Source organism: Chiloscyllium punctatum, chromosome 16 (genome assembly GCF_047496795.1).
Source record: "Chiloscyllium punctatum isolate Juve2018m chromosome 16, sChiPun1.3, whole genome shotgun sequence".
Taxonomy (NCBI): Eukaryota; Metazoa; Chordata; class Chondrichthyes; order Orectolobiformes; family Hemiscylliidae; genus Chiloscyllium; species Chiloscyllium punctatum.
The window spans coordinates 29,042,652-29,066,361 of record NC_092754.1 but is presented as its reverse complement, the minus strand read 5'-3'; the positions used below and the strand labels follow the sequence as shown (position 1 = coordinate 29,066,361).

The following is a 23,710-nucleotide window of genomic DNA, read 5'->3' as shown; positions in this document are numbered from 1 at the left end:
CCCTCCCCGTACCCCGTGGAGACTGAGCTCATTGGAGACCGGACTGTGATGCCTCTGAAGTTAGAAGTTTTATTTCTTCTTTGGGATGTGGGTGTCCCTGTTGAGGCCAGCATTCGTTGCCTAGCTGAGTGCCTTTGAACTGTTAAATTGTGAGGGCCATTTCAGAGGGCAATTAAACCTCAGTCATGTTGCTGTGGCCCTTGAGTCACATGGAGGACAGACCAAGTTAGGATGGCAGATTTCCTGCCCTAAAGTAAATGGGTGAATCAAATGGTTTTTATTAGCAGTTGATCAATACTATGGTCACCATTTACCAAGACTAACTCTCTGTTCCACCTGTATTAATTGAGCAGATATTCCTCCAGCTCCTGTAATGGGATTTGAACCCTTGATCTTGGGGGATGAGTCTGGGCTCTGGATTACTAGTCCAACGACATTACCACCATCTCTCCATTTAAAACAAAATCTACTATAAGGCACAGGGCCTTGGGTTTGAAGTAAGGGCTGGTGAGTGATTGTCTGGATGAAATAATATCTGAAATAGCTGAAAATGTGTTGCTGGAGAAGTGCAGCAGGTCAGGCAGCAGGTCACGGAGGGAGTGGTCTTTTTGGAACGCTGATAGGGGAGGGAAGGGAAATATATCCCTGGTGGTGGGGTCCGTTTGGAGGTGGCGGATGATACGCTGTACATGAAGGTTGGTGGGGTGGTAGGTGAGGACCAGTGGGGTTCTGTCCTGGTGGCGGTTGGAGGGGCGGGGCTCAAGGCCGAAAAGACCACTCCCTCTGTGACTCCCTCATCAGGTCCACACCTCCTCTCCCCCCCCCCCCCCCCCCCCCCCCCCCCCCCCACCAACCCAACCTCCACTCCCAGCACCTTCCTCTGCAACCACAAGAAATGCAAAACTTGCACCCACACCTCCCCCCCTTACTTCCCTCCAAGGCCCCAAGGGATACTTCCATATCCGCCACAAATTCACCTGCACCTCCACACACATCATCTATTGCATCCGCTGCACCCGATGTGGCCTCCTCTATATTGGGGAGACAGGCCGCCTACTTGCGGAACGTTTCAGAGAACACCTCTGGGACACCTGGACCAACCAACCCAACCAACCCGTGGCTCAACACTTCAAATCCCCCTCCCACTCCGCCAAGGACATGCAGGTCCTTGGACTCCTCCATCGCCAGACCATAGCAACACGACGGTTAGAGGAAGAGCGCCTCATCTTCCGCCTGGGAACCCTCCAACCTCAAGGGATGAACTCAGATTTCTCCAGTTTCCTCATTTCCCCTCCCCCCACCTTGTCTCAGTCAAATCCCTCGAACTCAGCACCGCCTTCCTAACCTGCAATCTTCTTCATGACCTCTCCGCCCCCACCCCACTCTGGCCTATCACCCTCACCTTGACCTCCTTCCACCTATCGCATTTCCAACACCCCTCCCCCCAAGTCCCTCCTCCCTACCTTTTATCTTAGCCTGCTGGACACACTTTCCTCATTCCTGAAGAAGGGCCCATGCCCGAAACTTCGATTCTCCTGCTCCTTGGATGCTGCCTGACCTGCTGCGCTTTTCCAGCAACACATTTTCAGCTCTGATCTCCAGCATCTGCAGTCCTCACTTTCTCCTCTAATATCTGAAATAACCTGGAATTAAAAGCAAGTGACAGTGATAACTATCATTGATTGTTATGTTTTTTAAAAAAAAATTGGGTTCACTAATGTCCTTTTTAGGGAAGGAAATGTGCCTTCACTAACTGGTCCGGCCTACATGTGACTCTAGAACCGCAGCGATGCAACTGACTCCCACCTGCTCTCCGAAATGGCCCACAGAGCCACTCTGCTCAGGGAAAATTGGGGACGGGCCACAAATCTTGGATAATTTGTGTTTTTCATTGAAACTGAAAGCATTTTGCCACTCAAATGTCTTGAAGCACCTGCAGTCATCATGTTGATCAACACAGCAGTGACTTTCTGCATAGGAAGATCCAGTTAGTGGGCGAAAGTGAGGACTGCAGATGCTGAGATTAGAGTCACGAGTGTGGTGCTGGGAAAGCACAGCATTTAGTAATTCACTCCCAGCACAGCACATCACACAGCTTCAAGAAATGCAAATCTTTTGGGGTTTTTTTTCTTAACTGCAGTGATGGCCTAGATTTTATGGCCAGTCCCAAAATTGCAGTGTTCTGACACTGAGAAATTGCTGACATTGAGCCATTCATCCGATTTGGAGGGACATGTAATTTCTCATTGAATTATTGAGTTTCTAAGGTGTAAATGACAGGAGTAAAATTTGGGGAAATCTGATATCCATCTTGAGCTTTAGATGGCAGTCTCTCTCAATGTGAATGCGTGGGTGTCACTTTACATTAAAGGTGATTACTTGGGAAAACCTTTCAACAAAGCTGAGCTCGCCCGTGAACATTCAAAACCAAATATTTACAGAGGATTGGAGTTGATCTGCCCACCCAGTTTATTGTTGGAATATCGTACTGGGTCACAGAGAGATGAAACAGAGTGTGCTTTTGCTTGCATGAAACATCAAGAAAGACGCACAGTCTCCTTCCTTCTCTGTACTCTCCTTCCTTCTCTGTACTCTCCTTCCTTCTCTGTACTCTCCTTCCTTCTCTGTACTCTCCTTCCTTCTCTGTACTCTCCTTCCTTCTCTGTACTCTCCTTCCTTCTCTGTACTCTCCTGTGTCACCAACTCTGTTACCCCACTCTCTGCATTTCTTGGTCTCCGGAATCTCTGTCAGAAATGACACCATTTGGACATACAAACCGTGGTTTGAACTTCACCACTTTCGAGATGTGAGCCACCTGGATTATGTCCCCGACAACTTTTAATGAGGTGTGCATTGAATATCTGACTTAACCCAGCCCTGTTTAATGGATGAGGGTAAAATCTTACCCTACACCCCCACACCGTTCTTGTCACACTGAAAGCACACAGATTAGGGCTCTGTTATTTTTATAAGCTGTCTGTTACTCACTCTTGGCCTAGGGAGATGCATGATCAGGAAGGAGAAAGCGAGGGAGTGCTAGGCGCTGTTAGTGAGCTTATGGATTGAGCAGCTCTTATTTACCTGAGTATGCGTCTTAAACAGGTAGTTAACTGGACATAACGTATGTCTGCTTCGAGATCAATCTGCTGAAAAGGGAACTGGGTGCTCTTGCTCACAATTTAACATAGAGTTGCAGCAAATAATTAGGAAAGCATAGGGTCAAAGGCTGTGGTGCTGCTCCTCGGATGCTGCCTGACCTGCTGTGCTTTTCCAGCACCACACTCTTCGACTCTGATCTCCAGCATCTGCAGTCCCCACTTTCTCCTAGACAATTACATCGGGCCTTGGTGAGACCACAGCTGGAGTATTGTGGACAGTTTTGGTCTCCTTGCTGAAGGAAGAAAGTACTTGCCATAGTAAGACTGCGATGAAGGTTCATCAGACTAATACCTCAGATGGTGGGAATGCTCCGATGAGGGAGCCCTTAGTCTGGAGGGATTGTCTTATGAGCAAACGTTAAACCAGTTGGGACTCTACCCACTGGAATTTAAAAGAATGAGGGATAATCTCATTGAAAAATGTAAGATTCTTAACGGGCTTGACCGGGTAAATGCTGAGAGGATATCTCCTCTCATGGGAGAGTCTAGGACCTGAGGGCACAGACTCAGAATTAAAGGGCACAAACTTAAGACCGAGGTGACAGAGTGCTGGAGAAACTCAGCAGGTCTGGCAGTATCTGTGGGGAGAGAAACAGAGTTAACAGGAACTGGTCTGATGTGGGTCCTGGTTACTGGTGAATCTCTGGCAAGCACTTGTTTTTCTCACTGTTTGCTGTGTCGAACCTTTGAAAGAAACACCTTTCTACTTGCTGAAAATTCCTAAGACCCCTGTGCGCAGTCCTGGTCTTTTTTTTATTCAATCTGGTGCTATTGTTTCCATTGCCATCTCGACAGCTGTGACTCGAACAGCTATCATCAAGGGAGTTCCTGGGCTGCAGTTTACATTTTCAAATTCAACGCTGTCTCTCTGAAGGCAGCTGCTTCATGAAGTATAAGTGTCAATACAACAGGTGATCTCAGAGCAAGGTGCGCTATTGAAACCACAGGGTTTGTGAGGTAAATCTAGTTTGATATCGCATTTGCTACTTGGTCAATTCTGGCCTCCCTGCTGTAGGAAAGATATTGTCAAACTTGGTTCTGCAAAGGCTTCAGAAGAGATTCGGGATGTTGCTGGGGTTGGAGGATTTCGGCTACAGGGAGAGGCTATGTCGGCTGGGGCTGTTTTTCCCTGGAGGGTCAGAAGCTGAGGGCTGACCTGATTAAGGTTTTTAAAGTCATGAGGGGCATAGATGGGGTAAATAGAGAAGGTCTTTTCCCGAGATGGGGGAGTCCAAAACTAGAGGGCATAGGTTTTAAGGTGAGAGGAGAAAGGGACCTGAGGGGCAACTTTTTCACGCAGAGGGTGGTGCTAGAATGGAATGAGCTGCCAGAGGAAGTGAGGGAGGCTGGGGACAATTATGAAATTTAAAAGGCATCTGGATGGGTACGTGAATAGGAAGGGATTAGAGGGTTATGGGCCAAGTCTTGGCAAATGGGACTAGATTTGGTGATATCTGGTCGGCATGGACGAGTTGGACCAGAGGGTCTGTTTCCATGTTGCATAACTCTGACTCTAACTGACTGATGGGTTTCGTTGGGTGCTCCTAAGCAGTTTTGTTTTTCTGTATTATAAGAACTTATGAAGAGAGGAGCAGGAGGGGGCCTTGCTGCACCATTGAATACCATCATAGCTGACTTCACCTTGGCCTCGACTCCACTTCCCTCCCCACTCCACATAACCCTTCAACCCGTTACTAACTATAAATCCGTCCATCTACTGACATATATTCGGTGTCTCAGATTCCAGAACCCTGTGAGGTTGTGAGTTCCATTGATTCTCCAGCCTTTGCGAAAAGTAATTTCTCCTCACTGCAAGTTTTGTTCTGACATTTTTGCTTCTCCCAGTTGCCATAAAAAGATGAAGGCTCAGGATTTCACTTTTCTTCGCTTTATCCAATGATTCCCGCAGGAAAAGCCTTTGATAGTTGGCAGTATCAACCAGGGACAGTCCAGCTCACTCCATTTGTCGCCTCCCATTGACCTACTGACAGTGCAGTCACTATTAAGGCAAAATGGAGCTGGGTCTTGGATTACCTTCTGACCCTCCCAACTGGCACTGCCCTTTAAATTTCCTGAATTATTTTTAACACTGCATATCAATACCTACACTGATATAGCCCCTTGCCACGTTGTTCAAACCTCACCAACTGTTCATGTTGTTTGACATGCAGTAACTGGCATTCTGTTGACTGCAAGGTTTGAGTAAGTCCCTGAAGGTTCACATCTGAACCATTCAATTAAGTCAGCTACTCTTGGATGCATTCAAGATGGGAGAGGGGAACGGATTTTTGGCAACAGTAGATGTGACCAAATGCGGGATTTTCTGGAGGAGCATGTGGATTTTGGAGGTTGATGGGATCGGATCAAGTTGTACGGATGGGGGAGGGGCGAGAAAATGGTGGAATTCGATTTCTAGGATGATCATTTTTAAAAAGGTCACATTGCTGAACAAAGAGCCAGGGTCATAGGTCAGCAGGGCTTGTGTGAGTCAGGATACAGAGAGCAAAGTGTTGGGCGAGTGGTAAGGAGGGGGTTAACCTGCAGAACAATAGAGTCTGAGGGAGAAACTGGATCTGCTTTGGTTCCACATTTGGGAATAGAGAGCAAACCTTTCAAAATAATGGATCCATTTGGCCACCTCCTCCGTTCACGGCTGAGATCTGGTTTGGTTCCGATGCCAATGTGGACAGTCTGGACCGTGAGGTAAAGGAACCTCACCCACCATCCTGTACTAATTGTACCTTTTGTGCCCTTTGTATGTCAGTAATTGGTGATGTCAGGAGCACCCCAGGCCTTTAGGTAGATTCTCTGCATTCCTACTGGGGCCACACATGGAGAGAGAGCCATGTGGATCCATTTGAAATGTTTTTCTCTCCATTCCCAAATGCGCAGCAGTACTGCCCATACCACCTGGAGGGTACGGATTCAGTAGCTGGGTTCAAAATGCAAACTAGGAAGAGACTTGGAGGAGGAAACGTTATGGTGAAGTAGGGGGCAAAGGAAAACAGGATAGTGTAGGACAACTGGTTTTCTCTTTGAAAGGGCCAGGAAAGATTCAGTAGGCTGAATGGCCTCCTTCCTGGCTCTGCTAACCTTGCTAGGGGGAGTTAGTGGGGGGTGGATATGAGGTGGGGGGTGGTGCCTTGGCGTCTCTTTTTCCAGGTGGAGACACTAGTTGAGATTTTCTCTTCTCTTGTCTGTCCTTTCCCAATCTCCCCTCCCCCCCCCCAAACTGCCCGCCTGCTTCTCCAGTCGAATGGGAGTGGGTGGTCGGTGCTTCTACTGAGCTGTGTGTGTGTGTGATCTGTTGACAGTGCTGCTCCGTGAGGAGGTCTCTCAGCTCCAGGAGGAGGTGCAGTGGCTGCGCCAGATGAAGGAAATGCTGACCAAGGAGCTGGAGGATTCGAATGTCGGGAAATCGGCCGAGATCCTTTCGGTGACTGAGCTGAAAGTGCAGCTTGCTCAGAAAGAGACAGAGCTGGCCCGAGCCAAAGAGGCCTTGCAGGGTGAGTGGACTTCATTTTCCTTGTGTGACACTCCCTTCACGTGTAACCAGGTTTGCTTTTCAACTCATTGAACCATTTGCAGGTGAGGGCACAGACCCAGGTGTGGTTCCCAGCCGTAGAGAAGGGAAGAAAATAGGTTTAGAGTAGGCCATTCAGTCCGTTGGCTCTGCTCTGATGTTCTTTGGGGTCTTGGCTGATCGTCCAACTCTGTTCCTGCCCTAGGAAGAGTCAGTGCAGTATTAGCCTGGGGAGTGGTCCAAGTGCTGTCTCAGTGTTGAGCCGCCTGAGAGAGTGAAGGCTAATGTATCAGGGTTCACACTCCTGGCTACTGTCCAATCACTGCACAAGTTGCCACTTTGGTTGAGTTCCCTGTAAGGAGTAGATTACTTTAGAGAGGACATAACAGTTTATAGGGTGGCATGGTGGCTCAGTGGTTAGCACTGTTGCCTCACAGTGCCAGGGACCCAAGCTCAATTCAAGCCTCAGGCGACTGACTCTCTGTGTGGAGTTTGCACATTCTCCCCGTGTCTGGGTGGGTTTCCTCCGGACGCTCCGGTTTCCTCCCACAATCCAAAGATGTCCAGGTTAGGTGAACTGGCCAAGGGAAATGCAGGGAGAGAGGGAGTGGGTCTGGGTGGGATGCTCTTTGGAGGGTCACTGTATACTCGGTGGGCTGAATGGCCTGTTCCCACACTGTAGGGCTTCTGTGAGTAAAGAAGTGAAGAGGTGCGTGTTCTACAAAGTTATGAAGCTGAATGGGACAATTGCTGATCCTTGCTTTGAGTTTAAACCAAAAGCACAAATTTTAAGATGTGAAGATTATTGGCTGGAGCCACTCTTGTGTGACAATGCTTCTTTACAAATAGAAGTATGGTTCTAAATGTGTTTCAGTGTGACTCACTGGAGCTCACCAGCGCCTCCTCCATGGCAGCTAGGGACAGGCAATAAAATGCTGGCCAGCCAGTGAAACCCACCTCCCATGAGTAAATAAAAGAAAATGCTACCACTGAACAATGTAAAAACAGGAACTGTCCTGAACAATATCTTTGTCGCTCGGGGAGTTGGTAATTGTTCGATTGTTGGACTCAAATGATTGTCTGTAGCTTCCCTGATCTCACATTGACCTTTCTCTGTAAATTCAGCTACCGGAAGGGTACAAAGGGCAGTAATTCTGAGACCACTGTGAGTGGTTGTGACTCTTCAGCATTGAAGCCCCTTAACCTGATCGGCCCAAACTCAGATGAACTAATTTTGGAAGGACTAGGTGAAAGTGGGTACTGCAGATGCTGGAGATTAGAGTGGTGCTGGAAAAGCACAGCAGGTCGGGCAGCATCCGAGGAGCAGGAAAATCAATGTTTCAGGCAAAAGCCCTTCATCAGAAAGGAAAGATTTCCTGCTCCTCGGATGCTACCTCACCTGCTGGGCTTTTCCAGCACCACTCTAATCTTAATTTTGAAAGGCAGCAGTGTATATATATATATATATATATATATATATATATGTTGTTACTCTGGAATCTGAAGCTCCTTTTATTCAAGAGTGTAGTGAGGAACACCATCTGCAGATTCTTTTCTTGTCTCTGTGCTGCAATGGAGGATTTTACCTGGGACTGTAAAATTGGGAGCAGCAACATGACAATCCAAGGTGGAAAGGTCAACTGGAGTTGCAAGATGGCATGTGAGAGTCTGTCTGTCTGCATATCAGTGCATGTTTACCTGCGTGCCATTGCGTGAAAACATTGGATGGTTCAGCTACGATGCTTCCCATGGTCGAATTTCACCCCTCCCCCATCTGTCGTAAGTTTTCGATGTGAAAAGTAGCCATGAACTCATTGCTTGCAGATCTAACTCTTGTATGAGTCAGACCTTCAGAGGAAAGTAGGGGTAGAAAATGGTAGTTCTGTTGTAAACAGCCACGGAATAGATCAGGTTTGGAAGGATGTTACCAATATCTCTCCATTTCTATCTTTGCTGCCTAGTACAGACACTGTAAAAGCTCAACATCTCAGCAAACACTTGCAGGAGTATTGGGAGCGGTAGAGGGGGGAATAACTCAAAGTTCTCCAAGAGCTGCCTGATCCTTTAATCTCCAGTGATGTCTCATAAAGAACACACATCAATCTGCTCCTTTTCCCTTTTCGACAAAGAGAAAAGGTTTCACAGGAACCTTAAAGCAGAGCAATCCAGTTTGATGGTATTTGTCACTTCAAGGAGACATTCTTGGGATAGTTGGGTCACTGCAAAGGTTCAGCCAAGAGACCAGTCTGTGAATTTAATGAGGAGCTGAACTTTTCTGAAGTGTTCCAGCTGCTACAGTATTAAGCTGTTGTTGACCAAAATCTTCAATCGAAAGGCAGTGCAGCAAAGTTAGCAGTCTTGGAACTCGGCAAGGTCTTAATGGGACAGAACTGGGAGCCCAAACACCATCTTGTGTGAGGTCTGTGCAACAAATTGGATTGCAATCTCTGCTTCAGCCGACACGCATGACCTTCGGTGTAGTTTATGGAGCAGGACTTTACATCTTGCTGGAGTTGGACAAAGGGCTGAGAAATCAGGCAGATTCATGATCTCCATTCTCACTCACTCTACATTGAGTGGGAACATATCTGGCGTGGCTATGATCATTGAAGCCCATCAGTGTGGAGAGAGGCCATTCAGCCCAGTGAGTCTTCATTGACCCTCCAAAGAGCAGCCCACCCCCCCCAGCATGTTCCTGTAACCCTGCATTCCCATGCCTAATCCACCTAACCCTAGACATCCCTGGACCTTATGGGCAATTTAGCCTGGCCAATCCACCGAACCTGTACATCTTTGGACTGTGGGAGGAAACTGGCGCACCCAGATATGGGGAGAATATGCAAACTTCACACAAACAGTCATCCGAGGATGAAAGTGAATCTGGGTCCCTGGGGCTGTGAGGCAGCAGTGCTAACCACTGAGCCACTGTGTCACCATTTTAATGATTAAAAGTTTGTTCCCATGACAGTCGTACCGAGGTTAAACCGACCCTCATGGTCCAGGTTTACATGTAATAACGGTCCCTGGGAGGTGGATTAAGTCACAGCGTAAAACCCGCAGCAGAGTTGCTGCCTTCAAGAACAGAGAGAGAGTAGTTTAAAACCATTTCAATGTACTTTGTCTTTATGACAATAAAGCACCCCAAGGTGCCTCACAGGATCGTGATCAAGCAGAATATGACATTAGAACGTATTAGATCATAAATTATATGGCCAAACCTTTGGTCAGCGACCAGGTTTTGAGGTGTGTCGTAAAGGATAAAAGTGAGAAGGAGAACTGGAGGGAGGGTTTTGTCGAAATGACTGCAAGGATGGTCACAAGTGAGGGAGGGGTGAAAATCAATGCGCCTTAAAACCAGACTGGGAGGGGTGCAGGCACCTCGAAGAGCAGTGCATAGGGTCACAGAGATGGACAGCAATTTCCTGTTTGGGTGTCCCTTGCCTCAGTTCTCCTCCCGGTTGCAAGCTGTGATTCTGTGGCAGCCAGCAGCAGACTGCGGAAGGTTCTGGATGTGCTGACTGTCCACACCCTGCCACAGAGAGCCGCAGAGTGACAGTGAGTCAAGACTCCCGGGCCCATTTGCCTCTTGTTCTGGAAGCTTCTTTGCTGGCTTTACTGAAGCACTTTAACATTGACTTGTGTACTCTCACATTAATCATGTGCAATGGACCCCATGTGACTGCATAGCACTTCCATTTAATAAATATAAGTAGCCAGCCGTATTTGACATTATGTTATAGGGCTGTGTCATTTTCCCTGTTCCTCCTCATTCCCTCTCTCTGTTCCATGTGCCTTACGCCATCCAGTTAACAATCCTGTCCAACTGAAGGCATTGCCTCACACTGCATACACTAGCTCAGCTCCTGCGCGAGTCCTCAGTGAGGATCAGTGCAGCACTCTGATTCATCCTGATCCTTCTCTCAGTTGGCTTCTACATCAGAGATCACGTCTTAATAATCAGGACTGGCAAAAGTGGCTGCTTTCTTCCTTCTGTCCAGCCCTAGCTCAGAACAAGGCCGCTGAGGCCAAATGGGTCTTTCTAGCAGAAACAGTCACCTGAGAATTGAACACGGTGTGCGTCCTGGTCACTAATCCCTCGAGGCAATGCCAAAGTCTTTTCTCCAGGGTCGGGGAGTCCAAAGCCAGAGAGAATAGGTTTAAGGTGAGGGGGGAAAAGATTTTAAGAGACCTAAGGAGCAACTTTTTCACACAGAGGGTGGTGCGTGTATTGAATGAGCTGCCAGAAGAGGTGGTGGAGATTGGTACAGTTTTAAAAAGGCATCTGGATGGGTATGTGAATAGGAAGAGTCTAGAGGGATATGGGCCAAATGCTGGCAAATGGGACGAGATTAGGTTGGAGTGTCTGATTGGTGCAGAGGAGTTGGGCTGAAGGGCCTGTTTCCGTGCTGTATGGCTCTCTAACTTTGTATAATTGCTAAAGGAAGAAAGGAACTTTTGCCAGTGTGAAACTCTGTATTTTCTTTTGCTGACAATCAGTACACCATGTCATATTGTGAAGAGATTGAGGGTGATTTGTGACATCTTCAAGTAATGCTTAGGAATTGGCTTCCAGCCTCCAAATCCAGGACTCTGAGCTGAACTAACATCCATATCTACAGTAATTAATCTATAGCAAACTTGTTATTTCAACATTGTAGGTCTTCTTTCAATTCCTTCCTGTTATTCATCTGAGATAAGCTAATGACTGATATAAGAAAAGAGTAAAACAAAATTAACAGCCAACTGTAGACTTAAGAAGTCTCCCATTCTGTGTGCAACAGTGGAATATATTGTCAAGACAACATTTCTAATCAAGCTGTTCAGAGATGTTATTACACTCCTCTAGAGAAGGTTCGACTTAATCCCCAGCCTCCTGACTCGGAGACACTGTCACAGCTTGATAAGACCCTCACTTTGAGGTTTATTTTTTCCTCATCACCAAATCGCCTTTTATTTTTGATCTATTCACCTCCACCTGTAAATCACCAGTGTTCCCCAATTGGTTATTTTACATTTAAAGCCTGTATTGGGTAATGAAGACCATGTTGTTGACATTGTGTTAAAGCGATCAAACAATTATTTATTTCCTGTGTTTTCCGAAAGAGTGGGGCTTGGGGAGTCCAGGCTGATCAACATCATGACTCCGTTGTTTCAGGAAGTGATAAATGAAATGTGCAGAGTTTAATGCTATGATGTGGTATGCCTTAACTTCCAGTAGGCCCCAGCAAAGGTTCCCTGTGAAAAGCTTTTAGTTAAATTCTGAGCTAGTAGGGATTCGCTGAGAGTGAGAAAGATTGAGAAATTGGCTGAGTGATGGTGGTGCTGAGGTCCAGAGAAGTACTGAGTGTTTGCGTGAAGTGGGGAGGTGAGATGATAGCCAGCACTTAATCTTCAAACTGAGTCTAAATTACATAAGTGGGCTCAATTGAGAAATTCGGAGTACGTTACCGACAATTGTTGATGAGCAGCAGTGGGTTCAGAGGTGGCACCACAGAAATGACAGTGATTTATGTAAAAATATGTAGTCAGTCAGAACAGTAGAATTTGAAGGTGGAATGCAGTCAAGTGTAAAATACTGCATGCATGGAAAAAAATAAACAATGTGCATAATCTAGGATTTGAGTGATCCCTCTGGACTTGGCACTCAGCCCACCAATCGTTACAGAGAAACAACAGCAAAGCCAAATGATTGTTGAGCCACGTTGTTAATACAGAATAGAGCAACTCTAAGGAAGTGAACAATCTGCACAGTACATTTGATCAAACTGCGGCTTGAATATTGTGTTTATTTTGAGGTACCTTACAGAAGGTAGCCACTTGTGAACTGCACACTGTGTAGTGAAGGTGGGGCTGATCCCCAGTGTCAAAAGGTTTGAATTTATGAGGGAAGACTGGGGAAACATGGGCTTTTCAATCTAGGCTGGGAAAGCTGATCTCTAAAGTCATGTAATGCATTTAAAGAAATTGAAAAGATAAATGTGGATTTTTCTTTTTATAATTAAATTGCAATAGTGAACAGAAGATATTTGATAATGTGAAGAGCGAATTTGAGACCAAAGTCATGAAACGTTTCTTCTTGTGAAAGCAGAGGGTTTTGACTCTGTACATGAAAAACAGGAGAGATTGCCAGTTTTGCAGTTCTTTCCTGTTCTACTCAGGTGTCCAATGACAAGTTTTCTCCCAAAAGGTTGTCAATCTGTGGAATAGACACTGGACAACACCGGAAGCAAAATCTCATTCGAGAAACTTTTGGATGTATCAATGGGGCAAGTTCGCAGGTGGTTGGATTCAGGTGGGCTGAATGGCCTTCTTGTCCATAATTATCTGGTGATGCATGCGTGTGGCTGCAGTGCCTAGGCCCTGTGGCCTTCCTGCCCAATGGCCTATTCAGCAATGATGCCAGTCAGTATGGTACTGATTATAGACCAGGATGGTTCCTAGCTCCAACATTGGTCTCTGCTGAGCCAGATGTTGGTAAATGGACACCACTGGACTGGAGAGGTTGCAAATCCAAGCTCCCAGTGCTGATCAGTATCCAATATCGCCACAAGACCCTCACATCAGGTTGTGGCTGTTAATGTTATACTTTGGCTGTGATGTGACATAACTTCACTGGATCAGGGAATATTTCCCAGCATGTAAACAGACCATTTGGTCCACCAAGTCAGAGCAAGCAGTTTTTTTTTCACAACCATTCTCCTTTTCATTCCAAAGATTCATCAGTTGTATTCCCTTTCTTTTAATAAGAATGAATAGTGGTTTGGAAAAGGATTCTAAGGATTCCCAGCACCATCTTCCTAATCTCCACATTCAAAGCTTTTTTGCTGATGTTACGGAATTACCTTCCATAACCATCTCATCTACCAGTAGAAATTGTCTCAGTTAAACCCATAAAACCCCTTGTATAATCCTGGGTTTAGTGGCTGTTTTGTTCAGTTGGTTAGATGGCTTGTGTGTAGTTCAGAATAATGCTCACAACGCTGTTCCCGTTCTGAATGAGGCTTGCCCTTTCCCTGTGGGGTGTGGGCGATTACTGACAAAACCCCCTGCCAAAGAAACCCCCTTTGGATGAAGTGTCAGTAAACAATGAGGCAAGAGCCTGCCTTTGAATAGGCCATAATTGGAATCGGATCGTGAAGTTCTGGAGGTTCCCTTTGGGAATCCGATTGTTGACATTAATGGAGCTGCAGAGGGAAAAATAAGCAGCAAAACATTGTCACCCAGACTCCTGTCAACCTGAGTGACAGCTGTGAAACGAGCATCTTCAAATCTTCCCATTGTTCTTCAACTCAGTGACCAGAAAGCCTTGACTGAAATCAATGTTACCACACTCACTGAGGTGATTAATGGAAGTTATTCATTACACAAACCAATCCACAGAATGTGAGCATAGACTGACTGCAGATAATATAGAGGATAACATCAGGGAGTAAGCAAGCTGTGGTTCTGTAGTTCCTTTATTAATATGCAGCTCTGAGCAGAGGGCACCAGCAGAAGGATAAAGCTAAGGAGAGATGACATAGCATCCCTGTCTGTTGCACCACATTATTCAGCCATATCTTTCTTTGCCTGCCTCCTGTTCCTATTGCTATGAATTATACCAGACAAAGGGACTGAACCCCTTCTCTGTCACTCCTGAATAACATGTCTCCAAGATTATCATCCTATTTGGGAATATAGGAGAAAGTGAGGACTGCAGATGCTGGAGATCAGAGCTGGAAATGTGTTGCTGGAAAAGCGCAGCAGGTCAGGCAGCATCCAAGGAGCAGGAGAATCAACGTTTTGGGCATGAGCTCGATTCTCGTATTTGGGAATATAATCCGCTTCATTACCCTCTCTTCATCTGTGACTTCAAGTTCATTTCTATTTGTTGTCTGGAACAACAACAGTTTTAAAAAGTCCCTGATTATTTTCTTTCTTCAAAGTTCACAGTCCATTTCTGTGTACAAACCATTCTGCTGAGGATATCGCAGAACTCTACATTGTGGAAACACTCCATTTGGCTCATCCAATCCAACTGACCCTTTGAACAGCATCCCCCCCTACCCTATCCCTTAACTGTGCATTTCCTATTGCCCATCCACCTAGCCTGCGATATCCCTGGGCACAGCGGGGCAAATTAGCATGACCAATTCACCTGACCTGCGCCTCTTTGGATTGTGGGAGGAAACCAGAGCACCCGGGGGAAACCCACGCAGACACGGGGAGAGTGTGCAAACTCCACACAGACGTTCGCCTGAGGCGGGAATCAAATTCGGGTCCCTGGCACTGTGAGGCAGCAGTGCTAACCACTGAGCCTTTTATGCTTTTAATCTAGTTTAACTCTGGTGAATGGTGAGACTTTATAGACTCTTCTCACTCAGCTGATGGTGGGATGGAATAGTTAACACCCAGGGTTTAATCTCCTTTCTCATTTCCTCACGACCTCTCCTATCTGCTCTAGTACACCATATGCTGGCCAGAGAGCGGCTCTGTTTGCACATTGTCCCCTCCTGAGGGACGTTATTTAGATTTTCTAACGTGGGGAGAGCCATTAAATTGTAAGTTGTGGATCTCTCTCTTCACCACGCGTCCAGTTTTCAGCAGGAGTTACTGGACAAAGACCAGCAGCTCCAGCTGAATTATTTCACCTCCTTGCCTATGATTTCAGTATTGCCAGCACAGCTCAACATAGGCTTAAGAAACCTCACTTTGTTTCCATTCAAGAGCCCCTTGGTTTAGTTCTGAAGAACACTTGAGGCCAAGGGCACTGTGAGAAACTGAAAAGCAGCCGTTGTAACCTGCTCCCAATCTGAAGGACGTGTGGAGTAAATGATTACTCTGGAACTATTCAAAACACAGCAGCATTTACCTTCAACTTCTGACTGTGTGGTATCCATAGCAACTGGCAGGAGGATTGCATTGTCTCAATAATGGAGCAAGGCTGTGTATTCCGCATGAGCAGTTATAACCATTCCAAGCCCATATGTAAAAGGGACTGCTGCACTGTACCAGTGACAGGTATGTGCAAATCTATAAAAACAAGCAGAGAACAGAGTTGTGTTGGTGTTGGTAGACCTCCTGTTAGCTGACCTTAACTGCATCCTTCCTTCAGTGTGATGGGTGTACACTAGCAGTTCTTGCATTGCAGTCCTGACGGAAAGGTGTGCATTTATATAGCACCTTTCATGTCATCAAGGATGTCACAAAGCACTTTGTAGCTAGCATGATATCTTTTGAACAACGGTATAATGTTGCGATGTAGAGAACTCAGTGTCCGAATAGTACAATTCCACAACCAGGGAATGTGATACTGACAGAGCAGTAAAACCAGGACTCTGGGAAGAACCTGTCAGCTCTTTATGGAATAGTATCATGGAATGTTCTTCCACTGAAGAAGGACTGCACCTCCGACAGTGCAGTGCTCCCTCAGCATGGCATTAATGTAAGTTCTCAGGTCATTGGAGTGGAATTCAGTATTCTGACTCTGAGGGAACGGTGCTGTCAGATCATAGATTTATTTTGTCAGCAATAGCACCTGCATTGACAGGACTAAAAGTGACGTAGCATTCAGTAGCTTCATGAAAAATGGGATATGCGTCAATCCGTGGCCATTGGGAGGAATTAATATGAGCTTGGACACAGCCCTGATGTATCTGTTTGCGCTCTTAAATCAAACCTTGCTCACATTCCCAACTGAGACCAGATTGCAGTACTGTATTTATATTCCCATCCAATTTGATCATTCTGTCTCTGCCTTACTGTGAATCACTGCACTTGCTTCTCGGTCACTCACGGTTGTACCCGTTCGGTCCAGCTGCAATAATGCAGCTGTTGGAATCATCCCAGGACACGGTTAGGTGAATAGTTTTACCGAAGGAATACCATTTGGGATAGGTATCTCCATTTGAGAGTAGACACTAAACACCCCACCCCACCCCTTTAATATCCAGGATCTCTTCATTAATTGACTGCCTACTCAATGGGTGATGTACATTAAAATTCCCTTTTTTGAATTGATTGTATAAGAGCACAAGAAGGGCAGTCTGGAAGTTTCTCCTTTCTCTGTTGCTTACCGTCTGGTGGCAGTACAACTGTAATGTTTATTGCCCATTTCGATTTCTATCGCCGGATACTTCCAGGAAGTTTCATCACATGACCTGCCTCCAATGACCCCATGGAATCAAATAGCCGCACTTTCCTCCTCAATCATATAATCACTGAGAGCATTTGATTTTATTCTTAGCTAGCTATGCCTAGGGCATTCATTGCTAACTCCTAGACACTTCAAGTCCAACGTTCCCTTTAATGTTTCTTTTTGTTTCAAATTATTTGGATGATATGGTGTCAGGTCACCACCCCTTTAAGTGCTTTACTGCAACCCCACACACGGCAGGTCGAAGGGGCTGACTTATGAGGGGACTGTTGGGCTGAAATTGTGCAGCCTATGAGGAATATCTCACAGGATAATCCTGGAGGGTTGGTAACTCTGTGTTTGTTGCTCCATGTTCCATTTGTCTGGTTACTTTTGCACATAACATCTCATGATGTTCTATTACACCGAAGACATTTTCTAATTCTTGTGCTTTCTTCAGAGGCAGTTCCTGCCCTCTTTCCTTGAATCAATGCTGTCCATGTGGCAGTGGTGCTTCAGTGATAGTGTTAGGCTGGGGCTTTGTGACGTTAAGGGAAGTAGAACAGAGGAGAGAAAGCTTTCAAATATAATGAAGGTGATGGACTGTTGCAACAGTCTGAGAAGAGTGAGAATCAAATTCATCGTTCAGAGTAATTTCCTTCTCCACACTGGGAAAAGAAAGTGTAGTGGAATCTGCAGACTTCCTTTGTCTCCTCGGCATATTTGAGGAAGACTTGTCTTTATTGGGCATTGGGCCCTGGGTATAGGAGTTGTGACGTCATGTTGCAGCTGTACAGGACGTTGGTTACTTTTTGGAATACTGCCTTCAGTCTGGTTTCCCTGTTAGCGGAAAGATGTTGCGAAACTTGAAAGGGTTCAGAAAAGATTTACAAGGATGTTGCCAGGGTTGGAGGGTTTGAGCCACAGGGAGAGGCTGAATAGGCTGGGGCTGTTTTCCCTGGAATGTCGGAGGCTGAGGGGTGACCTTAGAGATTTATAAAATCATGGGGGATATGGGCAGGGTGAACAGTCAAGGTCTTTTCCCCAGGGTAGGGGAGTCCAGAACTAGAAGGCATAGGTTAAGATGAGAGAGGAAAAATTTAAAAGGGACCTAAGGGGCAACTTTTTCACACAGAGTGGTGCGTGTATGGAATGAGCTGCCAGAGGGAATGTTTGAGGCTGGTACAATTACAACATTTAAAAGGTATCTGGATGTGGGCCAAGTGCTGGCAAATGGGACTAGATTAATCTCTAGGATACCTGGTCGGCAAGGACAAGTTGGACCGATGGGTCTGTTTCTGTGCTGTGCACCTCTGTGACTGCAAACTCCATTTGCCAGTTCTCGGCCCGTTGGCCCATCTGATCAAGGTCCCTTTGTACTCTGAGATAACATTCTTCACTGCCCGCGACACCAACAAATGTGGTGGGTCTCGGGTGAGAGTTTGAGAAAAGACTGTGACTTTGTGGCTTTATCAAAAGGAACTGCTTCAGGAATGTCCAGGCTGAGGGTGCCACTACGGTACGTTTCAATGGAACCATTTACACAGATCCCCTTGTCAACTGACCAGGGGGTGGGGGCAGCAGCTACTGTGGCTGCCAAAGCAGCACCCCAAATTCTAATCTCTCAGCTTTAAATTCTGTTTATGGCCTCATACAGAGTGAGCTAGCGTGATGACCTTGGTGCAGATTCAAATTGTGTTTTTAAAGAGACAGTGTCCTATATGTTTGCATCATGAAATAATACTTGAATAGTAAATGACCGATCACATGTTTTAGCAGGTTGGTCCCGCCTCCCCCCACCTCCCCCCAGGCTCTTAGAGCTCCTCCTCCTGTGACTGTGGTTTTTAAACAGAGTCCAGACATTAAATGAGGCATTTACAGGGCTGGAAGACGGTGAGAGGGCGAAGCTCTTGTTTCATGGTTCGAGCCTATGGTTGACCATGTAATGATTTAACTTCATTGTCATTGGAGAAATGTGACCTGCATAGTTCAAATCCGTAACACAACTAACATGAAATGAAATGAACTGGTAGCCTGATTATCTTGTCTGATTAATTCTTTATCCACTTTCTAATTTGGTTTGATCAATGGAGTATATAATTACCAGGCCACTCTCCAACCACTGTACACTCCATTTAATGATTCAACCACAGCTGTATTTGTGCTCTGTTATGGAGACCTACTATCTGTAATTGGATCTGGTAGAAAGGATGTATAATTAGCTGTGTTTTACCCCCCCCCCCCCCCCCCCCCCACCAACGACTCTACAGCCCATTAGTGTCAGGGTACAGACATTGTTTCTGTCAGTTTCAGCTTCACCCTGTATGTTTGAATGTTTCTGGTGCTTCATGGAGTTACAATCATCGTTCCTATTGATCCCAGTCCAGTAAATGAGTCTGGGCTGGGTTTGTCCAATTTGTTTAGGTTTTAGATGACCCACTTTTGGACTGCTCAGGGATTGGCGCTGTTTAATTTTAAAGCGACCTCAAGCACTCATTTTATAGCCCTGCGTCATTACTGCTCTTGTCTGGAAGCCAACACACACTGCCGGCTCTAATAGTAAGCATCGTTGAGATCTTTGTAGTGGGTATCACTGCAGAGGCTGAAGCAATTCGGCTGCTTATGGTTGTGTATTTTCTGTGTATTCGTAACAAGAGTGTCTTCAAGGTAGGAGCAGCACATATGGCTCACAAAGAAAAACAGCATTTATGTAGCACCTGCTGCAGCCACCAGATGTCTGAGAGTACTTAATAGCCACCTGAAGCACAATCACTGTTCCTCTAAGCCTACCCAATGCGCGCACACAGGCACGGAGGTATATGCATGCCAAGTTAGAGAAATCGATCTTTGAAGGGATAGTCAAAAAGCTGGTAGAAAAGGTGAGGATTTGCGGATTAGCGGGTGGAGAGATGATTGGACAGGCTGATTGGTGCAGGTTAGGTGTGACCTGGTGTTTACTGTGGACAGAGGATAGGGGGCTGGCCAAGGGAGCAGAGGGATAGTGGAGCCTGCAGGTGGAAGCCTGGTGAGCTGGGCACATGCAGCCATTTCCTCCTCGAAATCCTGTGACTCTCTCCTCGGTATCACCGCAGGAACACCTTTTACCAGATGGCAGACTGCAGAGGTCCAAGAGGGTCCCTTAATGCCATGTTCTCGAGGCTAATAGATGAGAGGAGCAAGCCTGTTCCTCAGAATTGTTTCTGTTTTCAATGTCGCTGGGGCAGGTAGATTAAGGGAAGGGCCAGGGCTGTGCGGAGGTGCAGGAATCCGAATGCCTGACTCTGTCTTGAAGTGGGACTGGGATGGAGAGAGAACTGGCACAAGAGGGTGTGGAGCTTTAGGCCAGGGGGCAAGGATGATTTTAACCTTCCTGATGTTCAGCTGGCAGGAGCTGTGGCTTGTTGGAGAGTGGATGTGTAGAAGGCAGAGAGGGAACAACCAGGGTGTGCATATGGAAGCTGATCACATCTACAAGCTGTGTACTCCTTTGGGACAGCAGGGGGATGAAGCTGAGGAGGAAAACGAGGATAAAATGCAGATTCCTGGCTTGGTCAGGAAGGTGGTCTCTGAGAACGCTACAGAGGGAGCTGCAGCCATTGCTGGATGTCCTCTGGCTATGAGTGGAACAAAATGAGGCTGGTCCCCAAGAGTTGGTCAACCAAGGGAGAGACATTAGAGGAGGCTAGTGGATGGTCATCGATGTCAAATGATGGCGAGACGTTGAACAGCAAGCGGAAGTTTTCTTTTCGCCAATATGGTGGCAATCACGACTTTGTAGTGCTGGGTGGATACTGAACTGTGGAGGGCTTTGCAAAATGGGGAGGGATGAGAATGCTGAGCATTTTGGGGTAACAGGATTGTAATCGGAAAATGCAATCTACCCAAACAAAGCTTGCCACAGATTGACAATTGAGCTCAGTTCCACAACGTAGGTTGCATTATTCAAATCACCTCCCAGTCCCAAACCTGCAGTTGTACTCAAATCGGATTACAGAGGGAGCTAAACCAAGCTACCCAGGGCGATTTGTACAAATCCTGATTTTTGGTAAATGAGATCTGCCTAATCATCATTCACGAGTGATTTAATCTGTAAAATCAGTTACTGAATAGGAACATCTGTGACCAATAATTAGCAACCCTAATATTGTGCAAGCTCAGGGGCCTTTGTGACACAGTGGTAATATCCCAGCCTCTGTGCCAGGAGGCCCAGGTTCAAGTCCAACCAACTCCAGATGTGTGTCAACTGGTTGATCACATATATCCCTGAAAGCAACACTCTGTCTTCACTTGTGCGGAGCATAAACATAGACAGAGACATTACTCAGGTTGATGGTTCTTGTGCAGTGATAGTGTCCCTGCCCCTGGGCAATGAGGCCTGGTTTTGAGTCCCAACTGCTCCAGAGGTATGTCAGAATGTCAGTAACAGGTTTCTTAGTAAATATCTTCTGTTACAGAAGCTGTTACTGGACATGACATAGACTTTAAGTTACCGTGAATTATCTTAAATTGTCTATTTCAAAACAAGAAACGGAAGTTTTGAAGACAAAAGCCACACAGATTTGGACCGCAGCCTGATTCGCCATTTATGCTTTAACCGACTACACAATTTCAAGTCTGTCTTCTTCAGCTTCACATGATATACCTCTTTTTCAACTTTTAGATCTGCTCTGTCCTTTTCCACTAATAGGATTATGGTGACTGGCCCCAGAGTGCTCTCCCACTGACACCTCAGTCACCTGGTTAGGCCACTGTTGGAATATTGCATGCAGTTCTGGTCTCCTTCCTATCGGAAGGATGCTGTGAAACTTGAAAGGGTTCAGAAAAGATTTCCAAGGATGTTGCCAGGGTTGGAGGATTTGAGCTACAGGGAGAGGTTGAATCGAGTCATAGAGATGTACAGCACGGATACAAACCCTTCCGTCCAACTTGTCAAGGCCGACCAAATATCCCAATCCAATCTAGTCCCACTTGCCAGAACCCAGCCCTTATCACTCCAAACCCTTCCTTCGACAAGGTTCCCCATGGTGGTTAGATCTCGTGGAATACAGGGGGAACTAGCCATTTGGATACAGAACTGGCTCAAAGGTAGAAGACAGAGGGTGGTGGTGGAGGGTTGTTTTTCAGACTAGAGGCCTGTGACCCGTAGAGTGCCACAAGGATTGGAGCTGGGTCCACTACATTTCGTCACTTACATAAATGATTTGGATGTGAGAATAATTAATATAATTAGTAATTTGCAGATGACACCAAAATTGGAGGTGTAATGGACAGCAAGGAAGGTTACCTCAGATTACAACAGGATCTTGATCAGATGGGCCAGTGGGCTGAGGAGTGGCAGATGGAGTTTAATTCAGATAAATGCGAGGTGCTGCATTTTGGCAAAGCAAATCTTAGCAGGACTTATACACTTAATGGTAAGGTCCTAAGGAGTGTTGCTGAACAAAGAGACCTTGGAGAGCAGGTTCATAGCTCCTTGAAAGTGGAGTCGCAGGTCGATAGGATAGTGAAGAAGGTGTTTGGTATGCTTTCCTTTATTGGTCAGAGTATTGAGTATAGGAGTTGGGAGGTCATGTTGCGGCTGTCCAGGACATTGGTTTGGCCACTGTTAGAATATTGCATGCAATTCTGGTCTCCTTCCTATCGTAAGGATGTTGTGAAACTTGAAAGGATTCAGAAAAGATTTACAAGGATGTTGCCAGGGTTGGAGGATCTGACCTACGGGGAGAGGCTGAACAGGCTAGGGCTGTTTTCCTTGGAACATCGGAGGCTGAGGGGTGACCTTATAGAGGCTTACAAAATTATGAGGGGCATGGATAGGATAAATAGGCAAAGTCTTTTCCCTGGGGTGGGGTAGTCCAGAATGAGTGGGCATAGGATTAGGATGAGAGAGGAAAGATATAAAAGGGACCAAAGGGGCAACCTTTTCATGCAGAGGGTGGTGCATGTTTGGAATGAGCCAGAGGAAGTGGTGGAGGCTGGTATAATTGCAACATTTAAAAGGCATCTTTTTAATGGGTATCTGAATAGGAAGGATTTGGAGGGATATGGGCCAAGTGCTGGCAAGTGGGATTCGAATAGGTTGGGATATCTGGTTATCGTGGATGAGTTGGACCAAAAGGTCTGTTTCCGTGCTATACATCTCTATGACTCTATGACCCTCCCTAGGCAACAGTTAATGCCTGTGCCATATCCCGTGCCATATCCAGCCTCCCTGTTTTTGGGGCCTAGTTGGCTCCCAATTGCCCGACACCTTCAATTTAAAATTCCACCCTTGAATTGAAATTGTTGATGGCATGACCCTTCCCTAACTCTGCTAACTCCCATCAGCCCTAGGGCATGCCCCCTCTTCTCCTACTATTGGTAGCCTTCAGACTTGGTCCTGCCTTCAGACTTGGTCCTGCCTTCAGACTTGGTCCTGCCTTCTGGAATTCATTAATAATGAAAAGGAGCATCATCAGACAAAATGTGAGACCAAACTACGTCCGCTGATGCTAACACAGGTGACTGGAACAGTGGTTAAGGAGAGAGGTCTGATGGGGCATCACATGGGAGGTCCAGGAAGGGAATTCCAGCCCTTGGGACCAGGGAAGATGAAGGAAGGCATGCCTGCCAGTGGTGGGGTGCAGTGAAAATGAGAGATGTGCAAAAGGTATTCCCACTGTAAATGTCTCCACTTCTCCAACTCTCTATCCCCTTTCTCATCCCCTCATCAAAAACTCACCTGTGTGGCCAGGCTCTTGGCCAGCCGTCATCATATCTCCAGCTCGGTATCTGTGTTGTTCATTCCCCCTCTGTGCAGCTCCTGTGACAGCGTTGTACAGCAGAGAGATGAGTGAGGCATTTGATCTCTCATTACCTTTCCCAATCAGGAGAGTTGGCAGCAAGTGGTAAACGTGGCTTAGTGTTTGAAAATT

At 46.3% G+C, this 23,710-nt stretch overlaps 1 protein-coding gene across 5 annotated transcripts in view; it reads left to right on the top strand.

Annotated features, from left to right (window-relative positions):
• Nucleotides 1-23,710, top strand: part of LOC140487121 (kazrin-like) — a 339,165-nt gene that overhangs the window by 133,354 nt on the left and 182,101 nt on the right. For all 5 annotated transcript variants that reach the window (XM_072586643.1, XM_072586642.1, XM_072586646.1 and 2 more), the window contains one exon: nucleotides 6,474-6,665. In XM_072586643.1, coding sequence (XP_072442744.1) covers nucleotides 6,530-6,665 — 136 coding nt within the window. In that variant the 5' untranslated portion in view covers nucleotides 6,474-6,529. The remainder of the gene's footprint in view (nucleotides 1-6,473; nucleotides 6,666-23,710) is intronic.